Source organism: Schistocerca americana, chromosome 3, assembly GCF_021461395.2.
Source record: "Schistocerca americana isolate TAMUIC-IGC-003095 chromosome 3, iqSchAmer2.1, whole genome shotgun sequence".
Lineage (NCBI taxonomy): Eukaryota > Metazoa > Arthropoda > Insecta > Orthoptera > Acrididae > Schistocerca > Schistocerca americana.
Genome location: NC_060121.1, coordinates 103,705,382 through 103,731,303, shown reverse-complemented (window position 1 = coordinate 103,731,303; position 25,922 = coordinate 103,705,382). Strand labels below are relative to the sequence as shown.

The 25,922-nt window shown below is 38.9% G+C and overlaps 1 protein-coding gene across 2 annotated transcripts in view; it reads right to left on the bottom strand.

Annotated features, from left to right (window-relative positions):
• Positions 1-5,838: 5,838 nt before the first annotated feature.
• LOC124607184 (PHD finger protein 21A-like) overlaps positions 5,839-25,922 on the bottom strand; it is a 116,815-nt gene continuing 96,731 nt past the window's right edge. Inside the window, exons 5-11 of one of the 2 annotated variants that reach the window (XM_047139403.1) lie at positions 14,234-14,511; positions 12,550-12,674; positions 12,179-12,291; positions 11,591-11,987; positions 10,274-10,462; positions 7,150-7,253; positions 5,839-6,867 (exon numbers count right to left, since the gene is read on the bottom strand). In XM_047139403.1, coding sequence (XP_046995359.1) covers positions 6,739-6,867; positions 7,150-7,253; positions 10,274-10,462; positions 11,591-11,987; positions 12,179-12,291; positions 12,550-12,674; positions 14,234-14,511 — 1,335 coding nt within the window. In that variant the 3' untranslated portion in view covers positions 5,839-6,738. The remainder of the gene's footprint in view (positions 6,868-7,149; positions 7,254-10,273; positions 10,463-11,590; positions 11,988-12,178; positions 12,292-12,549; positions 12,675-14,233; positions 14,512-25,922) is intronic. The other variant, XM_047139404.1, reaches the window with a different exon arrangement.

Genomic DNA, 25,922 nt, shown 5'->3' with positions numbered 1-25,922 from the left:
GTGATTTAAACTGCTTTGGTACACTGGGGATATCAACTTCTATAATTTCTCTTTGCAGTTGTTCTTGATTGGAATTCAGGAATATTTACTTCGACTTCTTTGGTGAAGGAGTTTTGGAAAACAGTGTTTAATAACTCTGCTTTAGTGGCACTATCATCAGTGACTTCACCATTATTGCACAGTGATGGTATTGATTGTGTCTTGCCGCTGGTGTGCTTTATGTATGACCAGAATCTCTCTGGGTTTTCTGACAGATTCCTAGACGGAGTTTCATAGTGGAAATTATTAAAAGCATCTCGCATTGAAGTACGCACTATATTTCAGACTTCTGCAGAACTTTGCCAGTCTTGGGGATTTTGCGTTCTTTTAAATGTCTCACGCTTTTATCGCTGGTTCTGCAACAGCGATCTGACCCATTTTGTGTACCATGGGGGATCAGTAACATCACTTATTAACTTATGTGGCACATATCTCTTAATTGCCATCGATACTATCTCTTTGAAATCATTCCACACCTTTTCTACACCTACGTGATTAGATCAAAAGGAGAGGAGACTGTCTCTTAAAAAGGCATTAAGAGCATTTTTATCAGCTTTTTTAAACAGATGCACTTTGCGTTTCTTTTTGATGGTTGTGAGTGTTACCGTATTCAGCCTAACAGCAATTACCTTGTGGTCACAATTTTCTGAGAAAGCATTCAGTACAATTTTGGATGCCGTTTTATGCCTGCCACCGGCTTTAAATGTAAATTTTTCCAGCATATCGAGGGTAGATTGAAGGTCCCAATGACTATAATTGTATTAGTGGGGTACCTATTTGAAATGAGACTCAAGTTTTCTTTGAACTGTTCAGCAACTATATCTTCTGAGTCGGGGGTTGGTAAAATGATCCAATTAATAATTTAGTCCAGTTGTCAAGTATAACTTCTACGCATACTACTTCGCAGGAACTACCTACTTCAATTTCACTACAAGGTAGACTACATCTCACATCTATCAATACTCCAGCATCAACTGTATGTAATCTATTCTTTCAGAACACTGTTAGGTTGTCACAAAAAAATTTTAACTGAACTTATTTCTGGCTTTAGCCAGCTTTCCATACCTATAACTATTTGAGCTTCTGTGCTTTCTATTAGGGCATGGATTTCTGGTTCTTTCCCAACACAGCTACGACAATTTATAACTACAACACTAATTGTTGCTACAACTACTTCAGTGCGCTTCACCTGCCACTTTCATATGGATGCCCTTTCTGTGATTTCCTGATGCCCTCTAACCTAAAAGACCGCCCAGTCCCTTCCACAGAGCCCCTGCTACCTGTGTAGGTGCTTTCTGTGTGTAGTGGACTCCTGACCTATTAAGCGGAACCTGGAAACCCACCACCTGATGGCCCAAGTCAAGGAATCTGCAGCCTACACAGTCACAGAACCACCTGAGCCTCTGATTCTGACCCTCCACTCAGCTTTGCACCAAAGGACCACTGTCAGTTCTATCGATGATGCTGCAGATGGTGAGCTCCGCTTTCATCTTGCAAGCGAGACTGGCAGTCTTTACCATTTCCGCTAGCCACCCGAAACCAGAGAGAATTTCCTCCAATCCAAAGACTTTGGACTGATTTCTCACTCTACCATGGGTGAGGGATCAACCTCAGTGCAAGCAGTACCCAGGGCAGCTACAGCAGTGGACCGATTGAGGGACATGCTCGAAATCCCCCACATCCCTCGTCCGGCCCTCTACAGTGACGCCCCTTGGCAGCAGCCTCAAGCTGTGTGACTGAAGCCAACACCACCACCAGCTGTGAGTGAAGGGTCAGCAACTCGGCTCTCATCTGTACACAATGATCACAGTTCCTATCAATTACTGAAGTCATTCCTGTTTGATGCTCATAAAAATTTGCAACAAATGAACAGTGTACTCAGCTTATTAGCAGCAGAAACTCGAGGTGCCCTTCACTGACAGTCTAACCTACACCAACGAATGGAATGATAAGAGCTATTCACATTGTTACTGAAATTTCCCAGCAAATGAAAACTGTGTGCCAGACTGGGAGTCAAACCTAGGAACTTTGCTTTCCTGTATTATACTGACAGTGTGATCCAAGCACAAAAAATTCTGGGAAGTTTGGAAGTTAGGAAATGAAGTACTGGAGTAAAGTTGTTTTGTTTTAAATCTCATTTTGTTCATTATTGGTCATTGTATTTGTTCAAGGCAAAAGTCCCACGACACTTTTTCAAGTTCATCGTTGATCCATTCATTCAGTTTTTATTACAGATTGCAGCTAACCCTTTCACCAAGCACACTGTGCCACGATGTTAGGGCAGGTGAGGTGTCATGCTTGGATAGCTCAGTAGGTAGAGCACTTGCCCACAAAATGCAAAGGTCCTAGGTTCAAGCTCCAGTCTGGCACACAATTTTGATCTGTCATGAAGTCTCAAATCAGCACACACACTGCTGTAGAATGAAAATTCGTTCTGGAAGCATATCACGATTCTTATTCCATTATGGATTTTCCATTGTTTTGAACTTGCCTACTGGATTCTCTTCCATGCTACATGCAGTACAATCATTTGCATTTATTAATGTTTCCATCCCATTAAGTCACTCACTCAGTGTCCAGCCATTTCTTTCTCTTTTACCTGTGCAAACTGTGTAATATCTAATAGTCTACTTTTAAATGTGCCTCTCTGTAACTCAAAAATTAAGTTTTACCATTCACAATTACTGATGCAGTTCATTGTGGTTGGTACACTGTTAATAGAGAATGGTAACTACAGGAGGCTGGTAGCAGTATCTTTGATCTCCAGGATATACAGTAGATGGTGTTGTCTAAAGGCAGTCTCCAAATTCAACAGTCTTATCACCTGTATTCCAATTTCTAACAGATTTTTAAGCAAGTAAACTCTACAAATACCAATCATTTCAACCAAATAATTGAAGGAACCTATCATACATACAAACACTGTCAGTTCGTCTGTATGAAAGACCAATGTTTTGTTTTGCTTCTGGAATATGGAACTAGTTGAGAGAGAGAGAGAGAGAGAGAGAGAGAGAGAGAGAGAGAGAGAGAGAGAGAGAATGTATTTATTTGATAATTTTCATATTTGACAAAATCTTTGGGCAAGATTCTGCAGGAAAATGATGCATGCTTATTTTACCATTTTTATTAACAATATCGAGATTATTGTACTTTTGGCATAAGGAAGAAGTTTGTTAAAAATGACAGTTTACAACAAACTATGTTAAATAGAAGCAAAAGAAATGTGATGAATTTTAAGCGTGTAAGTACCTCTGTACTAAAAGTTATTAAAATTCCTGAAAATAAAAATTTTATACCCATTTTCATATTGATTCATCTATGCAAATACAGCAAAGTTTTCTTGCGATACAAATAAATACCACATTTGAAAGACTACTTGTGAGAGTTTGTAATTACTTTAATAAGAACAACAAAAAGTGTGTTTTGTTTATCTGCCAATGTGCCACTTCTGAGAAATTACAAAACAGGTTCTTAGAGGGGAAACGCTCTTCAATAACTATTAGAAGCATAATTAACTTCAGGCAGATCAATGCTACCACTGGTCTCAACTATTCAACAAAATGTGGTCCTGCATTTCAATAGCATTATTTCTAGATTCTTGATAACAGTATTACTGACAACCACACTAAAATAAAATACCATAACTGAGGTTAATCTCTCAATCCATTTTACAAATATAAATCAAGTACATGTATTCTGCTTCTTAGAATAAAATGCAAGCACAAAGGTGAAGCCAACAAAATAGTTTTGAAAATGGGCATTCAGCACAAAAGGGCAAACAGTTCTATTTTCAAATTTGAGTTAATGCAACTTATTGTTATTTCAAAACATACTTTCTTGCTGTGTGCATATCTACAGCCTTCTTGAAATAGAATGTGATCAAGTTTGATTCAACATTCACATAATTGACAGGAAATGGCCAACTAAGAGCACAAGTACACAATACTGCACTGGTTAACCTTTTGTTTCAACTATCTCATTTATATGTATGTGTTTTTTCTTTTTCTCTCTCTTTTTTTTTCTTTTTCTCTCTCTTTTTTTTTCTTTTTCTTTTTCAGTCGTGTTGCCTCCAAAGCAAGTGCTCTCATTATTACACTTGAGACAACCATAGACGAAGGAATGTGCCATTTGCAGTATGTACAGTTGCAATTTTACAAATAATCTCAGTTTCAATTTATAGTCATGAAATCCTGCAAAATGACAGCAGAAGAAAATCAATTCTGCAATACAGTGCAGCAAAGGAAAATGCATAGATTTTTAGTGGTGCTTATTCTGAATATAAGCACAAAATCCTCTTGAATAAGAACTCTCAGAAACTTAAAGAAGTAAATATTTTCTCTTTATGTACAGAATAATAATAGGCACAAACTGGGCTGACTACAAGACCTGGAGGGAACACTTGTGATGAGACTTTTATATCTAATAAACACAGAAGCTCATAAATTGAGGAGTGACAAAAATAACAAAACAAGAAGTAACAGGTGACTGATACTGTTGGACATAAATGATTGACAATGAGCTAACAAATAGATTTTCAAGTACCTTTAAGCTAAGAAACTGTAAGCTGGGTCCAATAATTTAAATAATTTAAACAAAATTTAGAAATGTTCTGTGCTAAAGAAGGAACAGCAGAAAGAAATGTTTTCAGAAGAAAAATGGTGAAATTAGCAGCAGTTCAGAGCAGACGTGGTTAAAATATGGATTTGAAGTGGCCAAAAGAAAATAAAGGAGAAACATGAAGAAAAAGGAACAAATGAGACTGAATTTTAATAGGAACTAAAATTATTTGAAGATGAGAAATACTGCATTAATTTATGCCACACTTAAGATAATCTTACACCTTATCTCAACCCCCCCCCCCTCTCTCTCTCTCTCTCTCTTTCTTTCCCCCCCCCCCCCTCCACACCAAAGAGGAGTGGGGGGGGGGGGGGGGGGATCAGTGACACTTATGTCAGTTAATTTATTATATAAGAGAAACATAGAAGAAACTAAACTCATAACTTGTTGGATACTTCATAACATTTCGAATGTTTGGCTTCTTATTTTGGTAAGTATGTAGAACTACACCAAGTAAACAAAGGTTGCTATTAAATATCACACACTGATATGGACTGCAAAACTTTTCATCAAAAGAACATCAAGTCTGTGTGTAAGATACGAATGTAGAGGTAGCAATGGCAATGAACACATTATTTGAAGTGTGCAGTTCAAGTAGCAAATGATTATGTATAATTTCTGACATGATTTATTGGGAGGAGGTTCACAATACAATCTACACACAGAATCCAAGTGCACTAAAAAACTGAGCCCAACATATATAACGCAGGAGTGAGAAATGACATCAAAGCTGTCGGGCTGTAACACGACACGATGCAGATCATCAAATATGCAGAAAAGATGCAGACAAGTTTGAAAAGGTAAATCTGCCTTGACATTGAAGTTTAGGAAGGTGGGACAACAGGGAGTATGTTGAAATATGCACTGCACGAGAAGAACCAAACACAAAAGAAGAAAAATAACCCCTGCCATATGTTTGTACAGGAACTTTATTTAGAAGCATCTGCTGTATAACCATGATGTAATTATGTCCCTGGGAGTGCTATGTAAAACAAACAAGATGTACTCCATTGCAAACCTATAATACATTTACATTTTTCACTGTACTGGCTAGCTTTCAATATTTATTTTCTATCTTTGTGCATAGTGCCATGAAAACCATAGTGTCATTTACAGCAACTATTGTACTGTTTCTGGGAGACTTACAAATAATTACTTAACATTAAAATAAATTTCTAATTGCTTGTTGGCACATTTCAGTCCAGATAACACATAATATTCTTGAGTTAAACCTGTAGCAAACCAGTTCAAAGGGGTAAATAAGTTCCTGAGAAACTTTTACATAGACACATTTTCTAGTGATAAATATGCTTTATTCAGCTGGCTGTAAGCATAACAATAACAGCAGCAATTAAAATACAGATTTTCAGTTTGATGCAGGCAGCATTATATTGGTGCATTCCCCCACTGTAATTTAATGAGGTTAATATCACATTTCTCAATAAATAACCTTTACAGATTCACTGAATTACAGATATATACAAAACATACATTTATTGCTCATATTATTTTCGCAGATTTTGTTAGTCATCACATAATTCAGATGTATGTAAGTAACCTAAGCAGGTTTATTATAAAAAGGAATCTTTTACAGTCTTGCTTATAAAATAATTTCCATTGCAAAAAAAGAAATATGTGGAAATTTATTTTTGTTATCTTTGAGTATTTCCATTCCCAATAGCTGTCACTTTCTTTATTTTACTTTAAACAAATGAGCAAAAAAGTTAATAAATAACATTAAGCTATATAAACCATTCATGTCTTTTAGGGCCAAAGGAAAAAATGCAAAAGTAACTAACAATAACACTACAAATAATACACTAAGAGAAACAAACAGAAGCAAGTTAACACAACAAATGTGTTGAAAATTAAAAGTGGTCCCATTAATTCTTTTAATCTGCTAAAAGAATCGACTGGTGCAATTATTTCTGCTTGCTTCTCACATAGTGAGAAATCTGTTCCACATTTCCTGAGAAAATCCAGTATAAAAACTGGATTACTGCATCACTGTTCACACAAATTACAGCGTCATCACAGAAAATCCTTGCACATTGTAAAAGTTATAACTGTGGATGCACTTCATTAACTTTTGTCTTTTGCTGCAACTGATCGAGTTGTCTTTATTACACTTATAAAATTATTGATCACTTGTATCTTGTTTCGAATAACTTCTTCTGACTGGAGGATTACTTTTTTTTGCGATGCTTGGGCCTGGAAAAACACAAGTAATTAATTCATTTAGCATTGTAAAGCAAGTGAGGACAAATACATAAGTGTGATGATAAAAATTCGACAACCTGTCTCCCTTCCGGCTTCAGAAAAAGTAGGTACATGGAGTATGACAGGCAAGGATAAATATCCTACTTTTGACTATTTTTTTTTCGCCCCTCTCTCACACAAGGCAGCTAGAACCATTAATTCTTGAAATAATTCTCCATCTCATCATTAACACTGTTAAGAATATCTGCCACCACAATCTGCTCATGATCTTACCTCCAATGATATAGTTAATTCTGCAGCTCTTTTTTCCATTAAGTTTTTTTCTGACTTTAGTCTGCTGTTAACGTGCGCTAAACGTTCTTTCAAGGCTCTACGTTCTGAAATAAATTTTATTCCTTGTGTTTTTATCCGATTTTTTAAAACCATTTTATACACATGCAAACATATATATATACTGTACAGTCTACAAGTGCTCTATGTTAAAAACTTTCAGACCATTAAGCACTCTCAACTTACATAAAGGAAAATACCATTTACAAAACATATGCAGAGACATATCCGAACTAGCTATGCTCTCCATCTGCGAATGTACCCTACAAAAAAGAATATCAAGATTTGGAACCAATTGTCTTAAGTGCAAACTAACATGTTATTCACGTAAGGAACAAGGTAATGCTCAGAGGAATTGTTTGAAGTGTAAACTGACAGTCTCATGTATACATTACATTAGCTCAGAAAATTTCTCCTGTGCCATCTTGAATATACTAGTGCCTGTTATACAATGAGACCAATATCTAGCACCATAGCGACCAGATCCACCTAAGTTTCAAGTGCAATTTCATGCAATAATGAGTTCAATAATACCATATGAAAGGAGAGAGCTGGCAATGGTACAGGACCTCAACCTCAATAACAACAGTTATGGTCCCTCTCATAAATATGTTTGCAAGCATTGAAAGCGGTCAGATGCAGCAATAAGATGTAGAGTGTCCATTGATTCTGGCAACACATCTCTTATAAACCAGTCAAACACAATGACAGGAGATATGAACTCATCAGTAACATAGTACTATTCCTGCTCATCACACGAGAATCACTGCTGCTGACCAGAGACATGAGTGGATTTTATATTACTCCAGTCCACACATCCTTACTGTGATGTGTTTGCCTTCACTACAGCAGTGTAATGACTGCTAGAGCTTTTCACGGTGATAGGTGTTTTGATATTTATGATTCACATTCCAGCAAATAAATACATGTTCCCCAGCCATCTGAGACATGGATGAACGACTAAAGAAGGAAGAAGAGGAGCGCATTGCCCATCACAAACGTGTGGAAGCAATCATGTCACGCAACACCCCACAAGCACTTCTGTTAAGGTGAGTAATTAATGTTTTTGAGATTACGAATTGTATTGTGATGCATGCCACTAAGTAAATGTTGGCAAACAGACTGCAGTTATGTAATGCACCGTATTTAATGACCTCAATGAGACAAACCTTGGAGATCCTTCTTCAATTTTTAAATAACCTGGAATTTCAAGCCGGCCGCGGTGGTCTAGCGGTTCTAGGCGCTCAGTCCGGAACCGCGCGACTGCTACGGTCGCAGGTTCGAATCCTGCCTCGGGCATGGATGTGTGTGATGTCCTTAGGTTAGTTAGGTTTAAGTAGTTCCAAGTTCTAGGGGACTGATGACCACAGATGTTAAGTCCCATAGTGCTCAGAGCCACTTGAACCATTTTTGGAATTTCAAATTAATAACACTGTTGTAGCTCTGTGTTCAGTTTGATTGCAAGGCTTCTACAGGTGGTATAGTTTCACTCTTATTATTTCACATTCCACATGCTATTTGAGTGAGGCAAAGGTTTGGGCTCAAGTCCATGTCCAGCCATCCATATTTAAATCTCTATGGTTTCTCTCAATTGAATGAAAGTGTATTTCCTTTCTCGTCATTTCCCAGTTCAGCAGTACTTCCCCACTTTTATGTTATAAACTAATCTTCCTTCCTTCCTTATTTCTTTTCATCCATCCATCCATCGAACCACCCTTTTGATTGAAGTGGCCCAGTGATAAAGTAATTGACTCATATTTTAAAGGAGCTGGGTTCAAATCCTGATCCACCATTTGTGATTTAAATTTAATATAATGTTCCAAACTCATTCCATATAAAAGCCTGGCTAGTTCTTCCTCATGTCTTTGTTGAACCTGAGCTGTAGCTTTGTCAGCAGGGCTAAACCCACAAAGAAAGAAAAACATTATAATGGTTGACGGAGCCCAAAGATTCTTCACATAATACTGGTTTTTGAAACTATTTAAGTAACCCTTCTCAGGGTAATAAATGTCTATCTTCAAGTATCTGCCAATAAAGGTTTTATAGCATTTCTATGGACGTTTCCTGTGAGCCAATCAAACCTGTGATCATTTGTGCGGCCCTTCTTTTGTATGTGTTCAGTATCATCCATTCGTCCTACTTGTTCAAACACTTTAACATTATTTTAGGATATATTCCATGTGAGGGGTTTTTTTTTTTTTTCTTCTTCAATTCAATTGACACCTGTTATGAAACTTCTCTCATTTTGTACCAATTATTTGGATTCCTAAGCACTAAATCCTCCTAATTATACTTCAAATATTTGTCTTTTGGTTCCTGGGAATAATATTCCCTTTTTGAGAACCAGTCATAAACAGTGAATGTTTATACATTATATCCCAAGTGATTGTGTACTGTTTTGCAACCTAGTGCCACCATCCCTAATGATGCAGGCTTGCTTGTCATGAAACAAAGCTATTTAAAAGCATGATGAACATATGTATTAGAGACCTCTTGCAGCTGAGAACTGATTTTCCAGCCATTGATTCAAAATCTCTAAGTGCATTTAATACTTGTGGTTGTTACAGGTCAAACACAGCTGCCTGCGGGACTACGGACAGAAGATAGCTTTGAATATTGCATTTTAAATGACAGAGGTATTTCAAAATCACTAAAGTTCATATAATATAAGGTGTATATCTTTGCAACTAATCATCACAGAAAGCCAAACAATCTGATGTAATATTAAAAAATTATTATGTTTTTTCTCACTACTTGTGGTTACTTATCAGTGTAACGACAAGTTATTAATTGCTGATGTACAATTCTGCCATAAAATCTTTCAGATTAAGTTTCAGTGCAGTTAGGAAACAACAAACATTATGCATAGCAATTTTTTAAATTTCTGATAAAAATATTTTGGTTTTTATAGTCATTTACTCCAGCTAACAACTCTTGTGATAACCAACGAAGCTCTTATTTTAAGCAGAAATTGCAGGAATCCACATACAAAATTATCTACAGAGTTCATTGTAACATAGAAACAATAATTTTGTACCAGCACTGCCACTATTACTACAGTATTCACCTGAGAAACTAGCCTGCAGTGGAACTGTCGTTTGCTGTATAATAAGTCCGTTTGGTGGCTCATTCGATCCTTTCTTGGCTTCTATGTAGCTGCTGCCTTGATCTGTGTTGCACTTTGGACAACATGAAGCTTCTTTTGAACAGGAAGGATGGAAGTATGCACTGCAGTTCTTACACGAAGAGAGCATTCCTGCAATAAGGAGAAAAATTATAAGTATAGGTGTAAAATATATTTAGCTTGACAATTAACACATTCTAGCTGTGCAGATACATAATTTCTGTCTTTCAACTCCTCAACTTCGAATACAAAGATGAGATAGTTAACTCACTGCAGGTAAATCCATGATCAGCCGTGAGAGCAGTACACATTACAATGGAGACAGAAATGCATTCTTATGGATGAACAAAAGAACTGTTTCGTAAACCAGTATTATATGTTGAATACCAACAGCAGCGTAGATCATTACTATCACGACTGCAGCAATATTTTGCTGCTGATCTGACAGAAGCTCTGTCTGCTGGGATTTTTTTTTCCCCCAGACAGACATCTCACCCGGATAAATTTGTCTCCATTCCCTTACTGTGTTAGGTTTAAAAGGTAGCCCACGCTTTCACAACTTCCTCCGTTGACATTGCCTTTAATGACTAAAGTAACTGATATTACAGTAGTATTTTACATAAACAGCTTATTAAATTACAGTGTGGTGAATGCCTACAATGAAGGATACTAGTGCACATTTCATTGTAGCCCTTTACTGCTATGGGTATGGGTATAACTCATGTCTCAAAGTAGTTTTTACACAATAGCTTCTCTGATAGAGTTCCTGCAGGTTGGTGCACTACTTGAAATAATTATCAGATTAAATGAGGCCTTTTTTTGTTTTTGAATATTTCTCATCTCTCTTCCATCATCAGCATATATTCCAGTCAGCTAATAATACACTTGAATTAAGACATATTAATTACAAGAATAGTCTGCAAAACTGAACTGACAACGTCTAGTGAGATGTATTTAATCAGGTGCATTCATTGGAAATGTCTAATTAAACACATGAAAATTTGGAAAGAAATATAAAAACTCCAGTTGTAATCTCTGGTAACATATACATAGCTACACAAAGTTTCATTAAGAGAAATTTGTCTTCAGACTCTGTCTGACATTCATGTCATTAAAAGATGATTTGTTTTCTTATTTTCAAATGCATCCACCATTTGAAGAATATTACTCTACATTTTTGGACTTTACATTAATTGGTACATTACCATGTACCCTCCGAAAATGGTCCAATCTTGAAAGAAACATAGTAAAACATCTTACCAGTAGATCCACAGATGATGCAAACATGGGGTGGACTATTCACTCTTTCTATAGTTAGAGATGCTGGAAGACTTGCGAGACGTAACGAAGTTTTTGGCAAGTTTGTCCCAGAAGTACGTAGCAGCGATCTTGAGATTTCTTTAGGAGTGATCTGATACACTGATGCATTAGTCTTGTCTGAAGCTGTGTGCCGAGTTACGGAAGATTGCGATACTGAAGAAGAAACTGGTGTCATCTTTTCTAGTGCAGAGGTTACAGGCATAACAATTCTATCATTTTCAGCAAACAATACTTGATGTTTATCTTTTTGGTGTTGCTGCTTTTGATGTACTTGAGGCTTCCTTTTTGTTTTTATTTGTGGCGATGTGGATAAGAGATAACCATTCTTCTTCCGTTTCTGTAGTTAAAAGAAAGAGGAACAGTGAGTAAAATTAAATATTTCTAATATTGAACAGTAACAAAGAATACTAAAAGTGGCTAATTTAATAATAATATTACACTCTGCTTTTATTAAGAAGGAATTGCTGTTACTGAAGAACAACAACTTAAAGGGGGACAAAAATCAACAGCAACATTCATGAATCTTACCGAAACATCCCAGTGACTTCCATATACGAACTGGGTATGATTTGCAGTGCTACGACGCTTTCTTTCGACTCTGCGGTTCTGTAGGTCTGAGAGAATTTCACGAGTTATGAGTCCTGGAAAAGTAAAAGAAAAATATATAATACAAGAACATATTCATTACGAAGAGATCTACGTATTTACAAGGCAAATGAAGATCTTCCAAAAATAAAAGAAGTGAAACCATCTGGCACCCAAACAAAACAATCTTTTATTTGGACACAGTTACACAAATAATCATTTTTGTGACCATGAATGACAAAAGATGAAGAACATGATAAATGAAGTTCATATTTCGAGAAATCTGAAGCAATTGTGACAGGAAAACAACATACCGACAGCCTGTAGAAATGCTATTTTCTCTTGAGAAATTTCTGCAGCCAAAGACTCTTGTATTTCTCTTTCATCATCTGAGGAACTTGAAGAAGGGGAAGAAGAAGGTGAGGAAGCTGCTGATAATCTGCAATAAGTAAGAAGCCCATGAACGACATGACAAATCAGAACACCAGACTACAAATTTGTAAACATTGTCTCTTGGTGATTATTAATGTACCCTCATAATATCTGGCGCTAAATAGCCATTTAAAGTAAATAACATGTGAGACCAATTTACTGTACTACTGTACAAAGATGTTTTGACACTTTTTATTAGAGCTCATAGATGTTACAAAAGTTTGATTGTCAGTAATTGAGGATTTGATCCTGGTTTTATCCCATCCCTAAGCAGTAGGGTGCAAAATCTGTCTGGTAAGTTTTTCTGGAAAAGGTTCATTACAACATAAGGGAAGGAAGTTAAATTTCTGTCTACTACTGGCATTTGTTTTAAGTCTAGCTTCAAAATTAAATTTAACCTTGACAGTTAAATGCAGTTCAAAACCTCTCCATATGAAAAAGGTAACACTTAGCTAGTAATCTTTCCCTCTATTTTCAAAGGAATGGTGGTAGTATCAATCATGGAAATATTACATCACCAAGGTTGTATAAGAACTGAGAGAGGATCCACTATGGCCTTGTTGAGGGAACTATTTTAAAATCTACTTTTAATAATTCAATAGAGCCATGGAAAGAAAACATGAATCAAGATTGCTGGATTGTGGCCTGACTTAGATTCTAGAGAAAGAGATCTTCTACTACTTCTGGTCAGCTCTAAATGGTCTCAGCAATGCGATGTAGGTTGAGCTGGTTTGAATTAGGTTTTGTTTTAGGGTGCAAAAAGAACTGAAGTCATAAGCACCCGTGTCATAACCATAGAATACTAATAAATAAAAGATGTTAAAACCGACGACACGTTAAGCACAATTGATGGAAGGAGAAAAAGCTAAAAACGAGGACTTCCCTCTGGAGAAAGGTCCACGAAATATGTCACAGAGACAGATTTATTCACTGCGGTTGGTTTGAAGGGTGGCCAGATGCCCTTCCTGTCACCACCCGATTAACCCCTGGGATTGAATGTGTGTACTGCAACTTTTTGTTTGTTTATTTGTTTGCGGGTAGTGTTACTCATGTAAAAGTGAGCAAAGTGTTACTCATGTAAAAGTGAGCAAAAGCTTTTGAAATATTTGCAAATCCTGTAACTGACACAAGACTTTGTTACCAGTCAGGTATTATTCACCTAGTGGGATATGGGAAAACACCTGAAACACCGACCATCATCATTAATCCAAGGCAGCGCATCTTTCATTGTCGGAAAAAGTGCTTTAACATACATAGTTAATTTTTGTTAACATGAAGATTTTTATATGTAATCGTTTCTTCGTTATATTTCATTGTAACTTTTATAATGGTGACATGTTTTTACATTTATGGAAAGGTTACATTACTGGCATATAATCTCACTAAACTGTTAAAAAACCTATAAAAGATAGTCTCACAAACTGGGTACATCTAAAGAAATTAGTTACACAGCAAAATAATAATTGACAATATTAAGAATCATTTGCTAATGGATTTCTATAATTTCATTATTTAAGAGAGAGATGTGAATACATGTTAACTAGAACATTAGTTACACAAACACACCTTACTTCATCTGAAGAACCATTTCCTGAACCATCTACTGCACTAATGTAAATAATTCCATTTTGTGTTTTATTTGCATCTTTGGAGACTGTGGTAATACTGCTTTTTGTGTTTACTGTGCTAACAATCCCACCAGCGCTGGAACTACTGCTGTTATTAGTTTGTATGATTTCAATATCATTATCTTTCTCAGCACATTTAACAGTGCTTTTGTTGTTCAATGTGCTGTTTGTTGAATTTGCTTCTAACTCTTTCCTTAGTCGCTGAATTAGTTGTTTCTGTAAGAAGAAAAAGAAAGATTAACAGTATAACGTTTAAGTATTTTGTAACACATACTCAGACTCATGCGCCCTTGAAGTGTGGTTAAAGGAGGAGTGAAGGAGTGGACAGTCTCAGGAAAGGACTGAAAACGTGGGAGGGATAGGAAATATTCATGCAACACCACTAACATATATCTTTAGTGCTGCAAATTAACATCCCAGTGAAACTACAGAAGTGTTTAACAGATGTTGAACTACAAGCTGCAAGAATTGTTTGCAAGTTAGGGTGCACACACACATTGAAATAATGCTGCTGGTCTCAAATCCGAATGAAAACTTGAGCTTTGTTTACTTGGCTTGGGTGGTCTGACAGTACAAAACTAGCAGTTACGTAGCAGATGCAAGTTACAAAATACATGAGAGAACAACACGAATTCACACAGTAAAGTTTTTAAAAGTGTCACATAGATCATAGTTATAACATAGTCTTTAACTGTCAGAATGAATCTGACTAACTATAAAATGCATTTCTCACTGAAGACAATACTACAGAGTAATGCATTTTGCAATATACTTTTTTTTTAACTTTATTGCAGCCAATGTCGCACTCACTGTGCTACACAGAGAGGCTGACACTTTTCTCAACGTACAAGTAGAAATAGTCGAAATGTTACATTGTAGTGTATGAGCGGGGAAGATATCAGTCTAGGTGTCTGTTTTCATGTACTTGTTTCTACTAGTATATAATAAATCATTTTATGCCTCAGTTCAGTCTCTGTTTTTATGTATTTAGTTATGTACCTTGTGGTTCATGTTTCTGTATGCCTGTGTATTTACGATGTAAATGATTGCTTGGAAAACAACAAATCTGATAATCTTTCTATGGATGGGTTCCAAAACGTGAAATAGATTAAAGGAGGACATACACTCGCTCATTACATCAAAGCTTACGCAATAACAAGAGCAGAGCCTGGCAGACACCGATAATATTTGATTTTCGTCATTCAGTAAGTACAAGTCTGATTCTTCGCTATAGGTATGTACGTATTAATCTGGAATAAGCGCCGGGTGGTGAGTATGTCGGTGCCCGTTCACAAGTTTGCAGTATCGGCCGCCTGCAGTACATGACGGCGCTGCGCTTCGTGTCAAAACGACCGCTACGAGTATCACGTGTTCTGTTGCGGGCGCTCCAAGCGACGAACAGCAGAAACATTAAGACAACGCGCACGCGTCAGCCGCCGCTACCCGGAGCGCCGCCCATCAACGGATACTTCGACGAAATACTGCTGCGACGTTTAGAGTAGCTCACAAATGTTAATATTTTCACACGTAGTACCATTCGGAAAAATTTTCAATTCTTCATCATTCAGTTCGAGCAGCCTCACAAACTTGTATAATTGCACTTATTTAATTCCTGCATAAATTTCTAACTCCATTATCACAACGAGTTGACGTGGGTTATTCAGGCTGGTGCTTTCTTACAGCCTGTGAAGATATTAATTAATGCACTTTGGTATCTTCCGTAAAACATTTTACGATGCGCTACATGACAGTCAAATACTTCAAGGACAGGCAGTCGACACACTATGAAGACTGGATTTCACTACTCCAGCTGTTCTTTTCTTTCATTTACTTTTACAGCTGTCTCCAAATCGAAGATAATTCCTTTACTGTCAGAAGTGGTATTACAGATTTTTGTATTAACTTTATATGAGTACTTTAGGCGCTCTTACGATTTTACGAAAGCACAGTGGTACTATCTCTTTGTATTTTTGGTGATTGTGGTCCGAGGCATTTTAAGATTTAAAAATCGAGCAGTTTTTATAGCCCCCGCGGATATCCCCAGCGTTAGGAGATGATAATGACAAGGCTTACGTTACATCACTGCGTAATGCCCATAAAAGAGAAATCAGCTTTTTCGTTTCTGATGTCAAGACTTCGGGATTCCAGTACCCGTCAGATGAAACCAAGCTGGATCTCTGGAACGATCAAACTGCATCTGAATACGAAACAAATGGATTCACATAAAAATAACGAATTACAATAGTTTTTCGTTGCTTTCCAAACACGTGTCTATACCGTTAATGATATGGATACTGCTGTAGTCTTTGACAAATGTGCCTCACTTTGAAATGGGGATGCCTTGAGTATGCACCAAGTCCTATGTCGCACCTTTTCTCCGCAACCGTGCCATCTACGCCCTCGGAAAATTTTAAAAGCGCCTGGAATGACGCTATTAGTAACTGCAATGTAACAGGTGGTAACATAACAGACTTTCGTATACAGAAGAGCCAATCGGAATACGTAATCGCTGGTCACAAATATCTGAAAGGTACATGTAACTACCAGCAGTCTGCTACGAAAATAAATATAGGAAAAAGTGTGTTAACACCATCTAACAGCTAAATAAGCTTTACTTGAACGAAAACATTTTCTGTTTCGCGCTGATATGTGGGCAAAGCCTCATTTTGTAGAGCACAAACGGGGCTTGTGAGACGTTATTGATTCTGCAACCCGGCAAGAGAATGGGTCCGCTTGGCTAATATGTAAAATGTTCGCATACCTCTGCTGTTTTTTGGATGCAGGGCAGAACCACGTCAACCAGCAGCCTGGACTTCAGTTACTTCGCCTTCATTCAGTTTCTTTACTGTCTTGTTCACATACAGCGTAAATTAATAAGCTTTTCTTTATAATTTCCTTCGGTGTATGTTTGAACTTCTCATCTCAATAAGGATTAACATATTTTAGGCTGTGGTAGTACAAACTAATTCGAATAAAGTATTCCATAAAAACAGGTAACCAATTTTTATTAATTACATAGATACAGCTGTTAGAATGTAACCCAAACACACACTCATAGGAAGTTTAAAGCAAAGACCAAGTTACTGTTGAGTTTCATAAATTAAACCTCCGACATCAACGCACTTTCGATTTCTCTTGACAACGCGATGTGAAGCTCTTCTGAGATCGTCTTGGCGTTCTTTCATGGGGGACAGCAATATTGCATTATCATAACGGTCAACTCGTCTCTCGTGTTTGCTTTCCATTTGCAGACTTCGCCTTTCAACCATCCTCACATTGATAAACTCTAAAGGGATAAGGCCCAGGGAACTTTGTGGCCAAATAACCTGTAACCGCGAACCATCTTCTGGGGAATGTCAGTTTTAGACGAAGTGTCAGATGATGACTGGAAAGTCCAAAGGTTCTGTCGTGCTGGAAGAATATACCGATGCTCGTCAAATGAACCTCTTCCAATAATGCTGGAAGCTAGTTTTCAAGAAAGTCTTGACTGGGCCCCGTAAGACGATGCGGTAACAAAAGAGCCAAATCAACTGATTGTATAAATGAGTGTCGCGATATGATAGACAAACAAGTGTTCTTGGAAATGTCTCTCCATAGAAGCATGTTGGTTTCCGTTGGGCCACCGATTTGAGTTACGCCTGTTATTGGTACCGTTACGAGTGAAAGTGGCTTCACTAGTAGACAGTGTTAGGCCCCAATGTGGTTACTCTGCGATCTGCAAGTAGCCAACGACGAAATTCCATTCGGATATCTTCTGGACGATGTTGAATCCGCCGTAAGTAACATCACAGAGACCGTGCATGTCTAATGTATGCCACATTCTTGTACGTGGGACACCGAGAGCCGTAGGAAATTCTGCGTGTGTTCGTTGAAGGACTACGTTCGAGCCGGCCGCTGTGGCCGAGCGGTTCTAGGCGCTACAGTCTGGAACCGTGCGACCGCTACGGTCGCAGGTTCGAATCCTGCCTCGGGCATGGATGTGTGTGATGTCCTTAGGTTAGTTAGGTTTAATTAGTTCTAAGTCCTAGGGGACTGATGACCTCAGAAGTTAAGTCCCATAGTTCTCAGAGCCATTTGAATTACGTTCGGCCAACTGAATAATTTCTTCTACTTCATCCAGTTTCTTCATTCGCACGTTCAGACGAAGTATGACTGCTGAACACTGTACCAGGCTCACGCTATTTAGTGAAAACGCAAGTAAACACACTTGGATCTGCTACTACACTTGGATCTGCTACTCTGCTGCCAGGAAATACTCTAGAAGTAGTGACAGCAGCGTCTCCATTACAAAACACGAACACGAACACACTGATCAGGCAGAACTTGATGACCACCTACCACATGGCAGGTATGCCCAGCTTCGGCACGGATAACAGCTATAACGCGTCGTGGTATGAAGAAATGAGTTCGTGGATGGTCGCAGGATTTTTTTTTTGGGGGTGGGGTGGGGCGGGGGGTGGGGGGGTGGGGTGTGAGCTCTGACATCGCGATCAATCACATCCGAGATGCGTTCGATCGTGTTCAGATCTGGCGAGTGGGGGGGGGGGGGGCGGGGGGGGGGGGGGGGGGGGGAAGTGCATCAACTGGAACTCGCCGCTGTGCTCCTCGAACCACTCCACCACACTCCTGGTCTTGTGACATGGAGGAGCATTCTCTTGTTGAAAAATACCACTGCCATCGGAAAATATGACTGTCACGAAGGGGTGTACGTGGTCTGCAACCAGTGTGCGATGCTCCTTGGCGGCCATGGTGCCTTGCACAGGCTCCAGTGAACCCATGGACGCCTACAAAAATGTTCCCCACATCATGATGGAACCGCCGCCAGCTTGTCTCCGCCGCAGTACGGGCGTCAGAAGCCGTTCCCCTCAAAGACAACGAATTCGCGCCCTCCGATCGGCATGATGAAGGTATCTAGAGTTATCAGACCATGCAACGCTCTGCCGCTACGTCTACGTCCAGTGCCGATGGTCAAGTGCCCGGTTCGGTCCTAGCTGCTAATGTCGCTGTGTTAACATTGGCACGCGCATAGATCGTCGGCTGCGGGGGCTCATCGTTCCGAGTGTTCGGTGCACTGGGAGTTCAGACACAATACTGTGCCCGCTTTCAAGTCTGATGTTAGTTCGCCGACTGTCCTGCTCTACCGGTCTGCCCAGCCTACGACGTCAGACATCTGTAATGAGGGGTGGTGGCCGTCGAAACCCCACGACATCTCGACGTGGATTCACCTCGGTTTCGCCAAGTGTTGAAGACACCACAGCATTCGTCGAACATTCGACAAGTCGGGCAGTTTCCCAAATGCTCGTCTCAAGCCCCCGGGCCATCACAATTCACTCTCAGATAGATCGTGCGCCTTCTCCATCCTACATACTGACAGCACGCTCAATGATACTACATGCACCGTGCGTGTGTCTGACTAGCAGTCACTCGTCGCCAGGTGGCTGGTTTATATCGATTGTCGGTCGGTGGTCATAGCGTTCTGGCTGATCAGCGTATGTGCGGCATGCTTAAAAGATACTGTGGAATTGGAAAAACCCACAACCACAGCTGAAAAATTCAATCAAGTAAGTTTTAGCACAATTTCAACTTCGAAATAAATATGACAATCGATAAATAAACCCATATCAACTGAAATTCCAACAAGCGAAATAAGAACTTCTCTCTGTAACCAAAAAAATTCGCATGTTATATAGAATGTTTTATAAAAGTTAATGTATATTTCCACCGCCTAACATATTTATTACGTATATATTTTCAGTGCTTCGTTGTTTCAAGCTGTCCCGCCAGCCAATAACTGAGCACTCTCAGAAATGGCCAACAAGCTTAAATATTTTTATGCACACTCATCGTAGCACAACTTTCTCCTTGTGTGCTGTACATACAAACATGAATCATCATGTACAAGAAACGGCTATCGGGGTTCATGGAGTTTCAAGTAATAAAGTAGTAAACTTTATACATGTTACTAGAAAGATCATAATTTCCTTACCAAGCTTTGGGTGTTCCAAACGAGGAACGACCAACACCGCACTAGAGACGGTGCGTTGATTAAAACTAACAGAGACAAGAGGAAAGGAGTGGTTTCTAGCAGACCAATTAGGAAACTGTGCGACAGGCAGCTTCAGGGGTATTAATTCAATCAAGTAGGGTACGATACCAGTTTGATTAACCCAATGCAAGCGTTCCTGCACATGACACGTTCTCGCCATTATTCTGGAAAAGTGTCAGTATATACTGTTTCGTAATTGATTTTGATGTACGTTACTGTAAATATCATTTCACCTGAACAACCAATAAATTGTTTTCCACGCGAAACAAAATAGCAAACAAATGGACTGTGTGCCAAACACGTGTTCATGCAGATTATCACGATTTCGTCGTTTCTTATACTTCACACCAAGTCCACAGACACTTAACAACAGCGAATACCACTCTGTACATAAGGCTAGATGTCTGAGAAGGAAGTAATTCAAAGGTAAGAAAAAATAATTAATCCTCGACTAGTTTTTCCCGCAAATCTACATAATTAAATCTACCTAATTTTGGAAAAAAAAAATTCTCTCCACGGACGAAAACGTCTACATTTGGCGATGATGCACGACGGGCTGGGGCGGACACTGCCTATTATACGCATGAACGCCAAACATACTGACTTCTCTGTGAAGTATGAAGGAAGAGTGCGTTGGTTTGGGGCTTATGAGCCATGTAGCGCTGGCCTAGCCGTTCTCAATCAGATTCAAATGTAGACGGTTGCTGAAACATTTTGCAAAATGACTTCTCGGAAAATGTGTGGTAACTGAGGTGGAAGCTTTTTATGCATTTAAAAACGAAGTATTAACATCCGGGAGTGGTTAACACATAAACCAACCCAACAGTTAAGGGAGGTAAACAACCGGAACAATAATAATAAAAAAATGTTTATATTTGAGAACAAATCAAGAAACTGCAGTGCTCTTCGCGATATGCGAATCGGGAACTTAAAAACAGTTTGGAAGAGTCACAACTTATCTTGTGGATTAGGCGCCTATTTTAACGCAACTTTTGTGCTCCGTCACTGAGTTACGTGTAGAAAATAATGTTAGTGCTTCAAGGTTACACTTATTTTCTTTTGAAGATATGCCAAGTTTAACGTAAATGTAACCAAAATTATCGGAAAAGCATAGTATTTTTTTTTTTAAATCATTGCATACCTCTGGTCTTTCTGCAGTACCAATTTCGTGTTTCGTGTCGCCCCCTCTCCCCCCCCCCCCCCCCCCCCCCCCCGCGGAAAGAAGAGAGAGAGAGAGAGAGAGAGAGAGAGAGAGAGAGAGAGAGAGAGTGTGTGAGTGTCCCTGAAGTAGTCAACACATTCATAGTTCAATACATCAAACCGTAATGGGCATTAAGTTCAAAATAGGCGTTCCACTATCTTATTTCACGATCGTCATATCGCCCTTACGGCTGCCCAAGTTGCGCTTATAGAGAGTCAGCAATAACAGCAAATCCACGACATGACAGCAGCTTCCTCATAGATAACGCGTGTCTTCCCTCAATGGTGCCGTCGCTTCGCGGAAAACATCGAAGTCCAGCTAGGAAAGGAAAAAACTGACCGGTTAAAACCGATATCCGTATTTTAGTTCTAAATAACCACTATTTTACGGTATTTATTTGGTCTCTATATCATCTGTTGCCTTATTTTCACTTATAACAGAGTGAAAGAATCGGCAAATTAGGCATAGCAGCAGCGCTACAATTTTTCGTTTTTAAATGAACATTTTTTTAAAAAAAGTCAGACTTATTTGTGAAATTTGCATTGGTTTGAAATATTTCGTTAGTATAGAAAGTGGGAAAAGCGATCAGTGCTATTTTTGACAACAATGTCGACAGAAACGAGCAACGAACACGTGGCATATGAACTGGTACAGTATTGCTGAGATGGTACGTCCCTTAAACGTGCAAGACTTGCCCACACCTCGTTTATACGGTAATTTCTCGCCGTCGTCGCCAGCCATCCATTGTACTGCAGAATGGCACGAAGACTAGTTCGCCTCATTTTCTTTAAAAGATTACATATTTGTCTACAATTTCTACGAAATAATAAATGAGGAAGCAAATCATGGTAACAGTAATAAATCAAAAACTTATCAATATTTCATTCATAGTACACAATTAAAATATAAATCAGCTGATCTGCTGACTGTATGTAATATGCCTTTATCTGCTTGTACCCTTGGAAACGCACCAAATTAATGCGAAAAACTGTTCTTCAAACTTCAGTTTCCACACTTTACCACTGACTATCCGTAATGTCCAAATAGTGGTATGATGGCTGGTAGCATAATTTTTTAGCAGTTTAAAAAATTACCATCAATAGAACACGTGATTTTTTGCAGTATTCAACCACCTATTCTTTTGAGAAAAGCAGCGAACGGTGGACGGATCAAGTTCTCTCATTCGCCTACTTGATTTAAAGTTTTTGTTCTATGCGTTTTGCAACAGAGCGTCAAAAATTTTTCCATCTTTGTTCGATTTCTGCGTCTATTACAGGAAATAATAGGAACAAACCGAAAATCGGTTACTTCAGAAACCGGCTATTTTGAGCGGTTTTAACAGTCAGATTAAACCAATGTGGGCAAAAACAGATACAACCAAAAACCGGTTGTTTCAGCGATAACCGCCATAACTACAGTCAACACGTTAAACGCGACTTCCACGGAGATGCCACATTCGCTGGTACTCTACCGCTTCACTGCCAAGTATCATTCACAAGCTACTAGCTGAAACAATTTTAACATTTTCATAATCAAATGGACATGATGAAGGTGTTAAACGCTTCTGTACAATAACTGCAGCAACAGCACCAAAAGGTTTTCAACAAGAGAATAACGACAAGGAAAGCACAACACACGCAACGTTCGTACAGAGATGATGATGGATCGAAATGGGATGTTGATGAGTACTGCTATGACGTGTTCAGTTGGGGTTCACAGGGAAGTGGAGGTACTGGTATTAACCGCGACGAACATGTTTCCTCTGACCACCGCCCGCACTTCATTCACACGGAGGGTTGGGCACAATAGTTACCAATTTCATTCTTATTCGAGAGTGGTCCTCCTAGATTTAGGTTTGTCCTTAGTCATCCCACTTCAGGCGATTGTCGGAATGGAGCTCTCATGTCTACGGCTGATAATGTTCTCCGTTCGCTCCCAACTGGAGTTCATCTGCCTTTGTGACTTACATGTCGATGATACCCCTAATTTCGTTCCGTCGCGCTTTTCCATCTTCCTTCGTCGTCTCTCTCATCTACTTTTTCACATATCTCATTTATAGGTGTCAGAAACCGCATGTTTAACGCAGCTGAGACCGACCGGAAATACTGACACTAGCAAAAACTATACGAGGTGTGATAAAGTAACGGGCAGTTTCGTTTTCCTTAAAGAACCTTTCTATATTCATCAAAATCAACTTTATCTCCTACAAAGTAAATCAGAAACTCACTTTTCGTTATGGTCTTCAGCTCCTTCGGAAATTTTGTTTGTATCTCATCGATGGTTGCAAAACTACGTCCTTGCATGGTTCTCTTCAGGCCTCCGGAATAGAAAGATGTCGCAGGGGGTGATGCCCAGCAAATACGTTAGCTGAGGCAATTTGCCAAAAAAAAAAAAAAAATCACTAACAAACATGGAGTTGTGAGCGGGAGCATTACTGTTATATATATTTCCAAGGGTGACTGCCATAATTCTGGTCTTTTCTTCGGATTGCTTCACGCAAACCGAGTAGAACTCCCGCGTAGTACTCCTTGTTGACCGTACGACCGTAACGCAGGAACTCACGATGCAATATCCCATTGTAGTCTAAGATAACCGTGAGAAGAACCTTCATATGTGATCGAACTTCATTTTTTTCGGTTTTGGCTCTTCTGGCAGTTTCCATTGAGAGACTGGGCTCTGGTTTCGACGTCATACTCGTATAGCCATGTTTCGTCACCTGTTATAACCTTTTAAAAAAGTTCTGGATCGTTATCGACTTGATTCAGTAATTCCTCAGCGATGTCTACCGCGACGTCGTTTCTTGCTTCGAAATTGTTTTTATTCGGCATTCAACAATGTCGGAACAAACTCTGCTGCGACACTTTTCATGCCCAAAACATCCGAAAAAATTGCTTGGCATGAGACAAAGGGCATGCCACCTCTCTGACAGTGATTCGGCCATTTTCCAGTACCTTTTTCTTTACTTCTTCCACATTGTCGTCAGTAATTTATGTGCTAGGCCGTCCAGAGTGGTCGTCGTCTTCAGCATCTTCTCGACCCTCTTTGAAACGTTTTTATTATACGTAAACTCTTGTCTTACTGATAGTATATACGCCGAAAGCCCGTCAAAGTTCCGAATGCGGTGCTGCACTTTATTCCATTTTCACGCAAAATTTAATGCAAATTCTATAATCCATCTTTTTAGAAAGCAAAAATTCGCCGAGCACTGGAATACACATACGATCTTCTCGACTGTCAACAATACACTAAATATTCAAAACAATTGAAAATGTATATTTGCATCAGGAACACTTGTGTTGACATGACGATAAAATTTGAAAATAGGATGTATAAATCCCGCGAAATTAAAAAAAATTCCCGTTACTTTTTGATCACGCCTCGTATATAATTTTTTTTTTTTATATTATGCAGCGTCGATTTCGGCGCTCTTCTGTAGTCGAGATGGATACGAAACGTTTCAGAACCATGCCTAAATAATGACCTCTGTCCTGACGTCACTTCCTCGCACAGCCCTTATCGACCTGTAGATTGCACAACGGAAACATAAGTTTTTCTGTTGAAGGAGTTTCCACGATGACGTGCTGAATACACTGAAGAGTTTTATGCGGCACAGCTACTGCTTCAACTCTCTGAAGAACGCGACCATTCTACACTGTAGTGTGTACGTCTATACTTTATCTAGGGAACTAAACACATCAGTCGGAAAAAAAACTGTTTTCTGCGACAGAAGTGGGGATAAAAACTGGAAATTTCGAGGTCGCATAGATGTTCTCTCCAGGGACTGAGACCTTCATCAGAGCGCCAGACGCAGTCAGAGCTATGAATTCTACAGGCCTGTCGGCCTGACTACAGTTATTTGACAATCTCAAGAGACGAGGACTGCCTTGATTCTGTCCTGGACCGTCAAAAGCCGGTTCTGCCGGCCAATTTGAGGGCGGTTTTGGGAGACTTCTCACATTCATTCAGTCAAATGTTGGCTCTGGGTTACACTTTTTCCAGCGTGGGCGAGTGCAAAGCTTCGTAAGTAAACAGTTTTGGAGGTGTCGTCATAGTTACGTGTTTCCAAAGGTTTATTCCGTGTTTCTCCACTTGAAACACTCAAGTGGAATTTTTGTTGATATCTCGCAGGATTTCTCAATAGTTTTGACATTTTATGTTCCAGGCTTCGAATTTCAGTGTGAGCCTAACACTGCTGGAATATAACATTTTTAAAAAATATTTTCTACTTATATTTCGTACATCATTGGTTACCTTACATGTAATTATATGATGTATAATTTTAGATTATTGAATAAAATTGGTAGCATTCTTTTTTGATACTGATAATATTATAAGGTGACAAACACTAATTAAACATGCATGCCGTTTAGGAATAAGGAA